Source organism: Cololabis saira, chromosome 20 (genome assembly GCF_033807715.1).
Source record: "Cololabis saira isolate AMF1-May2022 chromosome 20, fColSai1.1, whole genome shotgun sequence".
Lineage (NCBI taxonomy): Eukaryota > Metazoa > Chordata > Actinopteri > Beloniformes > Belonidae > Cololabis > Cololabis saira.
Genome location: NC_084606.1, coordinates 14527972 through 14536332, shown reverse-complemented (window position 1 = coordinate 14536332; position 8361 = coordinate 14527972). Strand labels below are relative to the sequence as shown.

At 41.5% G+C, this 8361-nt stretch overlaps 1 protein-coding gene across 2 annotated transcripts; it reads left to right on the top strand.

Annotated features, from left to right (window-relative positions):
- The first annotated feature begins 228 nt into the window (after positions 1 to 228).
- Positions 229 to 8037, top strand: otub1b (OTU deubiquitinase, ubiquitin aldehyde binding 1b). Of its 2 annotated transcripts, XM_061710088.1 has the most exons (8): positions 262 to 319; positions 3129 to 3152; positions 3244 to 3305; positions 5351 to 5449; positions 5622 to 5740; positions 5977 to 6061; positions 6402 to 6596; positions 7450 to 8037. In XM_061710088.1, the coding sequence occupies exons 1-8, from the start codon at positions 277 to 279 to the stop codon at positions 7645 to 7647; spliced, it is 825 nt and encodes a 274-aa protein (XP_061566072.1). In that variant the 5' UTR covers positions 262 to 276; the 3' UTR covers positions 7648 to 8037. The 2 variants fall into 2 exon arrangements, with proteins under 2 accessions (XP_061566073.1, XP_061566072.1); XM_061710089.1 differs by lacking the exon at positions 3129 to 3152 and having other exon boundaries at positions 229 to 319.
- The last annotated feature ends 324 nt before the right edge of the window (positions 8038 to 8361 follow it).

Below are 8361 nucleotides of genomic sequence, written 5' to 3'. Positions count from 1 at the left end.
TATTCGTGACAAATGTAGCCCTGACCCCCGTTCACCCATCTGTTTGGTCTTATTAATGTCCCGTCCCCAGCAAAAAGTGTACATGCAGGTTATGCTGTTATATCGTCCCTACCAATGTTGAAACCAAACCTACGCCCTTGGATTGGGCCAAAGGTAGAAAACCATTAGGTAGCATTTTTTGGCAAAGCAGCAGAAATTGTCAGAACACCCGGCTGGGGGCGGAAGTGCGTCACGACTGACGTCACGCAGCAGGCGGAAGCAGCTCTCACAGCTAAGATGGCGGAGGAGCAGCAGGAGTCATCACAGGGAGAGATGGAGGGTGAGGAACCCGCGGCGCCACGAGCCTATCTAGCATGCAACCACGCCATTTGTGCAGGGAATGAGTGTACAGTTCTACCAGCTCTCCGCAGAGCGCTTCAGGCGCGGGTTTCTCCGCGTTTAAGGCGGCTGACAAGCAGCGATTCGGACGGGTCGGAGGCCAGCGCTGCTCGGCTAACGCCAGCTAGCCGCCAGCGCTACACAAAGAGAAAAACAAACACAAAAAACAATCCAACAACGACTTTTTAGGTGTCAGCGGGGGGACGGTGCGCGGCAGAGGTGCGGATTTAGATGAACTACGCGTAGTGCTGGTTTGACTTGCAGGGACAGCGGGACGTCCTGTGGTGTCGGTGCGCGTCCCCGCTCCTGCAGGTCCACCCGCGGGGGCGCGCTTTACTGTTTCCATGGAAACAACGACCCAGACCCGAGCAGGGTCAGGGGTCGCTGCTGGTAGGGCTGGGTGGACCAGAACTCATATCTCCATATTTTCTAGCTGAATGGCGATACTCGATATATATCGATATTTTTTCCGTGACATAATTGGGGTTTTCCCCCAAAGCACAACAACAACAATTTCGGTTACCGGACAATCGGTGCATCACTAATATACACAGTGCTAAATAATATAAATGTCTTACCTGTAAAGGGGGTGTGAAACAGACACACAGACACGATGCTCGTTAATCAGCGTCCAGTTCTGTATTGGCTGAATAACGGACACCGCGTCTCCCCTCTAACGGTAAGTGCAGGCACAACCAATCAGAACCCAAAACAACGTAAGCAAAACAACGGTTAGACATTCCTTAACAAACGATCAACAAAACGACGGTTAAACATTATTTACAAAGTGATGGATTGTGATATTAGTTCGTTTTTTTCCTGCTACAACAGCATGAATCCAAGGGCCTTTGCCAATCACAACTAATAGGCATTTTATCACCATTACAAAGCCACGTGCCAAATGTCACACAAATGTACCTTTATTAACAGAGGTCTGCACAATATCAAAATTTATAAAACAAATGAAACAAAAATAAACTGCCTGCATATATAGAATAAAAATGCTTCTTGAATAAAATAAAACAAATATCCCTTTTCTGCATAACAATTAAATAAAAATACACTGCAATTAATACAATGTAGACAGTAACAGGCAGACTTTTCCACTGAGGTTGACAGTTGTGCAAATAACAAAACATTTGTGCAAATCTCAAGTAAAACATGTAAACAGATATTGCATCTCTTTGAGCAAATCTCAAATAATTACAACAAGTCAACACATTTTACAGATTTTGTGCCAGGAAAACTAACCTGTCAACACTGTCAGGTTTCAGCACACAAAGGTACTCTTTTGCCAGCGAGAGGGGTCAGCGTTGATGTACAGTCAATTTGTCGCAAAATAAGCTATAACGATATAAACGATATTGTCTCGTACCATATCTCGTTTGAAAATATATCGATATATATTAAAATCTCGATGTATCGCCCAGCCCTGGTCTGTAGCATCCCGTCGTGTTGTGTACATGTTACAGCGGCTCATTTAACCAGAGTAACATCAATCAATTTATTACCATCTTCTTTGTTTTGTTTTGTTGTTGTTTTCTTAAACTTCTCATGAAGTGTTGTTTCTTTTTTTTTTTACATGTACAAAAATAGAATAAATCAAATCAAATCAATCCTGGGGGCTTTAAACATTAGGACTGAGACGAGCACGAAAACAGACACCGAGACTGTTTCTAATGCAAACAGAAATATTTGAAATATTATTTTTGAGACCTTGGTGATTGTCTCTTAGAGAAAACTGTTTTTTTTTTTATACTGTAAAACACTAAAATAACTGTAATTAATTTGACTTTGATCCGCAGATTATTTTGAAATATAACATAAATAATTGAGGACCCCTCACACCCTGCTAACTATCTGTTTAAGCGGTAAAAGGAACAAGAGATATATAACGATTCTTTCTTTCCCTCGGCCGTACGACTACTAAATGCTTCCTAGTCCTATTTCAGTGGTCCTGTCTGATATGTGCTGTTGTGTGCCTTGTCCAGTTCTGTCTGCAGTGTTATGTCTCTGTCTTTTTCCTCTGGAAAATGTTCTGTCTTTTGTATTGCTGTGGTGTATTGTTGCAGCTACTACCTGCACGGTAGAAACTGAAACTAATTCCACCGGCCTAGCCGTGTGGCAATAAAAGGTTGAAGTTGGAGTTGACTTAGTGGTATTAACTTCCTTGTTAGTTTGTTTTTATTTCTACTTCTGTCTGATCAATTGTTACATGATACTTAAGGCAAGGCAAGTTTATTTGTATAGAACAATTCAACACAAGGTAATCCAAAGGGCTTTACATCAACATTAAAAGCAGCAAGACACAGTTAAACAGTAAATAACAAATACAATGAAATAAAATAAGAAAAGAGGTAAAATAATAAAAAGCTCAAGTTGTTAAAAAGTAAGGGCAGTAGAGTACAGCAGGTAAGTATTTAATTTAAGAGTACGCTTGAGTAAACAGTAATGTTTTTAACCCTGATTTAAAGGAGCTGACAGTTGGAGCAGACCTCAGGTCTACAGGAAGTTTGTTCCACCGGTGAGGAACAGAATAACTGAATGCTGCCTCACCTTGCTTGGTTCTTGTTCTTGGGACACCCTTAAGGGTCCGTGAATGTGAATAAACTTATGTGTGTTTGTTGTCTTCTATTTTGATTTGATTTATTTTATCTTGAGAGACAACTCTGCCGAATCAAGTTTTGATCCTACGTTGTTATACCCGTAAAACCCCTGCCAACCTAAAACACTCACATTTCTATTTCTAGATTGTCCGCAGATCACTTTAAAAGGTAACATATTCATGTTCAAGTTTTGCCGTTATTATGGTCTGTCCTTCTGCCACTTAAGTACCTGTTCAACTATCAATTACGTTATTTACAGGAGTGAACTGCCTCGCGTACGACGAGGCTATTATTGCTCAGCAGGACAGGATTCAGCAGGAGGTAAGAAGTTCAACTGTTTACACATCTTTAGGATCATGTTGTGCATTTTAAAAGGGTGAAGGGACAGAAACACAAAGGAACGCCGTACAAGGAGGAATTTATTTTGATGATTTTAAACAACACTCAAATTGTACAGCTCTACTGTCCTCGCTGCAATGAGCTCATTATTTCATTTGAGCTATTTACACAACTACGTGTGGGAAACAGAGATGCCTCCCACACTCCTCCATCTCCAAATTGATTCAATAAATGTGCTTCTACTTTTCAAATATTTACGGTTAAGGGAAAATATATCGCATGAGAAGAATCTGTTGAGGATAATGTCTCTTTCCTCTGGGAGAATCACCTCTGCCTCTATGTCGTGCATTTCCTCCCAACTCATGACCACGTCTTTGCATGTATCAGGCTTTTTGTTGTTCCTTATCCATTTTAGCAACATGCTAAAGTGTTATACGTACTGTATTTATAGCAAGGGGCATGTGGCATGCAATCAAAACAAGAATCACTGCGCACAAAACAAAAGCTCACAGTCCAAAGTTAATGCAATAACTTTTTATGCTGTCTGATATAAAGTACAAGAGGTGGAGTGAGAAGAAGACGGTTAATATACACAGAACATTTGTGAGCAAACGTTGACAATCAAAAGTCTGGAAATGGACAGAAATTTGATCTAATTGGGATCAAAGTCTGAGTATAAGGGCCAATGCAGCCAGTAAAGCCAGTCTGGGTTAAATTAGTTTGCTATTAACGTTAGAGATGCACTGATTGACCCGCTTGACTGCCCTGACTGGTGACCAGCAGATTGCGTTCCAGATGCACATTAAACAGAACATTAAACTGGAAAGCGTTGTGTAGACGCATAGCAGGAGCAACATGGAAACTTGATAATTTTGATGACTTAAATATTGTTGGACAGGTGATTGGCAATGTCCCAGCAGGTTTTCTGAAGAGCAGGTGTCACATCTCTCTTTACTTTTAATGCAGGATGTTATGTTTTAGTTGGGCAAACATTCTTTCTGAAAACGTGCAATCAGTGTTATTTCTGATGCAAAGTTGCACATTTTATTACATATTACAATAGAAGTGAATTTACATAAAGCAAAAAAAAAATGTATAACTTCACCTGATGTGATATAAAATGATAATATACAGTAGTCAACATTTGAAGTGGGTTAAAAACAGTTATTAAAGAATTTTGAACAATATATCCATTCTTTTCTTTGGAGAACTTTGATTAGATGTTTTGATCCAATTCAGATGTTGATTGTAAATCACTAAAACCACACCGCTGCAACAGATAAGGTTCATGAACACTGAAGAGGAGCCACCGTTCACTCATATAGTCACATAGTCTACAGAAGAGAACAACCAGAGACGTGGGCGAGAACAGCTGGGGAATGATAAAACAAGGAAAAAGAATATCTGATTCTGTTCAATCCGCCGCCAGTTTCCTGTCTTTGTCTCAAGAAAGACCAAAGTCTGAGGAGCGGAGTGTCGCCAGCAGTTCGTTTTCAAAAATATGCAAATCTTTAAGTACAAAAAATTGGATTATTAAATTTCTTCCAAACAATCAGAATCAGCAACATCAGTATCTGCAGGTCACTTTCACTGAAAATCTATAATTGGAATCGGCGCATTTCTGATTAGTGTTTATGGAGAGGGAGGCAGACTTATGCCCAGAAGTCAAAACTCTTCCCTCCACTTATCTTAGGAGTTGAAAGACCGTTGTGTAAAGGCTGGTGGTTATTGTCCAGTATTGACAGCCAGTCGACTACAGAATGTCATATTTACCTCCGTCACTAGCTGCAAAATGAGGACTAGTTCAGGGCCAGAGCTTCCCTGAGTCCACTGCACTGATCCAGTTTTGTGGAAGCGCCCAACTCCTGCTCACATTGCATCTGTTGACAGTAGTGAAGCCAACTTTTAGGATTCGATTGGTATGGAGTTAAGATGCCAGCGACCTGAAACAGATCTTCACTGAGAACAAAACAGAGGTTGATTCCATTGCATGTATTAATTATAATTTCCCCTGTCCGGGTCTGCAGATCGCCAACACCAACCCATTAGTGTCGGACAGACAGGAGCTGACTGTCTTGCAGAGAGAATATGCCGACGATGACCAAGTTTATCAACTCAAGATCAAGGTCAGTGGACGCCAGCACCTACGTCACTGCATCCATACTGGTCCATGTCCGTCCATCTGTTCTGTTTCCTTGTTTTTATCCAAAAACAAGACTATTGCTTCTGTTCTCCAGCGTTTGATTTTGCAGCCTGGTTTTACAGTATGATCTGTTCTTTTGGTCTGTTTTGTTACAGGACCTACACAAAAAATACTCGTATATTCGTAAGACACGACCAGATGGGAACTGTTTCTACAGAGCCTTCGGTTTCGCACATCTCGAGTCTCTGCTGGATGACAGCAAAGAGCTTCAAAAGTGAGTGTTACGGGGTTGCTACGTCGTCGGGGGAGTCAAACTGCAATATATTATGCATATAATATGCATATATTTTAATTTCACACATCTGGCATCTACATATGAATAGTGATTAAAATAATATTTTTTTTTCTTGTACTGGTCAGTCTGTCCTGTCTCACTGCAGGTTTTGCCGTTTTTACGATGCAAATAAAATGTGTGCTCTGTTATTAAATACACGTTTTCTTTGTGTTTAGGTTTAAAGCAGTCGCATCGAAAAGTAAACTGGACCTGGTTAACGAAGGCTTCACTGAATTTACCATCGAAGACTTCCACAACACTGTGAGCGTCATGCCAGTCTGTAACCCAGACATTTGTCTTTAATTTGACTTTTCTGAGCATTATTGTGTACGTGGTAAACCTGTATCAGCCTACTGCATTGGATCTTGAAGTAGCTTTAATTGATGAATTATTCTGGGTGACACCTGTTCCTCAGGACTCTGATTGTATCCAGTTAGATTAATTCTGTTTTATTGTTTGGATTAATAGTCATTTACTGCTTGTTGGCTATAAAGGGTCTGCTGATGTACGTGATGCATTTGTCCAGCTGGGATAGACGTGTTGGCAAGCTGCACTCCATATTTCAGTCTTAATTATCTAAAAAGAATGTCCTTCTCCCCAGTTCATGGACCTGATCGAACTATGTGAAAAACAGCCAAGCCTGCAGGAGCTGCTGAGCTCCTTCAACGACCAGAATGTCTCGGACTACGTGGTCGTGTACCTGCGGCTCCTCACCTCCGGCTACTTGCAGCGAGAACACGGCTTCTTCCAGCATTTCATCGAAGGAGGACGCTCTGTCAAGGAGTTTTGTCAGCAGGTAGGTCGCGGGGAAAACCATATCTGGCGCTTTTCCACTAGTACCTGCTCGGCTCTACTCATCTCAGCTCGACTCAACATGGCCTGGTTTCTTTTCCATAACAATTCAGCAGCTGGAGCAGAAGTAGGCGGGTTGGAGCGAAGCTGCTGTGATGTATTTGATTGTGTGATCTAAACGAAGAAGACGACAACACTAAAGATGTAGAACCTGGAGGAGATGATATATGTGCTGCTGGGAATGTGGCTTGTGTTGGATATCAAGTTAAAAAATTAAGAGTGAGAGAAGCTTCAAGCGGCAGCGCTTTTTAATGTTTTTTAGTTTGTCACAGCGCTGCTGAAAAGTCAGCTGGAGCCGTAAGCAGCTATGAAGTGACAGAGCTCCTGGTAGATCTGGTCGTTCCTTATCGCCCGTCTAGATCCCTTTTTAAATCTCTCCTCATCCACCAGGTTTATGAACATCTGCACCTCAGAGTTGGATCACCAAACAGACTTTTGCGCTGCCATTGCTGGTCCAATAAAATGAACAAGAAGCCGTCAGAGTCGCTCTTTTGCCGATTTCCGTCTCCTGACTCAGACGTCTGACTCCAACCCCCGACCAATCGGTGGCCTGTAGTGTGATGACGTCAGATGCAGCCCGACTTGCCGCTTAGAACCTCGGCAGAGTAGTTACAGAAAAAGTGTCTACTTGGCACGTTAGACCCCTAGTGGAAAAGCGCAAAACCGCGGCGCGTCGAGCTGAGTAGGTACTAGTGGAAAAGCGCCAATCTGGGCCCGGCATGTTGCATTTAACCACGTTTGCATTTTATGTGGACTACAAACTCACGCTGGAAATGCTTTTCTTTTTCTCCTCCAAGGAGGTGGAGCCGATGTCTAAAGAAAGTGACCACATTCACATCATCGCCTTGGCTCAGGCCCTGAACGTGTCCATTCTGGTGGAGTACATGGACAGAGGGGAAGGAGGAACTGTCAATAACCACGTCTTCCCCGAAGGCGGCGATCCACGCATCTTTCTGCTCTATAGACCAGGCCACTATGACATCTTGTACAAATAACACTCCTGGCCGCAGCCCTCGTCCTCCACCTCCCGCTCTGCCGCGCAGCAGGGCGATCTAAAAAAAATAAAACTTCAACAGCCACGTTGATGACGCATACATCTGTGTATGAGATTATACCCATGTATTTGGAAATAAAAATTGACGAAAATCACATAACATACCTCCTTTACCCTTCTTCTTCCCAACCCCCCACGTTTCCCCTCGGCCATCATTAAAAAGTTTAACTAAAAAAAAAAAATTAAAAAAAAATGTCCTGGAAAAATAGTCATTTAGAGTTGTACAGGTCTTTTCTGTTGTGGTTGTAAATGTTATCTACTTGCTTTGTTTGAATCTTTTCCTTTGTTACACTGCGTTTCATTAAGTTTTATTAAAGCGATTTACATCTAATGTGCTGTCAGGCCTTTTTTTTTTCTTTCTTTTTTATCCTGAAAAGGGAAGTAGATTATATTGATATGGACTTTGACCAAAACCTCAAAATAAGTTGTCAAATTGCGTTGATTGCAAGAAAGAACGAAAAGGTCGAGTATGAGAAATAACAAACCTCTGAACATTAAATGGAATAAAATAATTATATTTGATGTTTATATTACTGTAAATGGTATTTACATCAGCAGATGTACTACACTATACAGATGAGTCAACAGTCAGCAGTTTGTTGTTCACTGTGTTGATTCATGCTTCTTGTATGTTTGTTTTTTAATGAGCAACTGA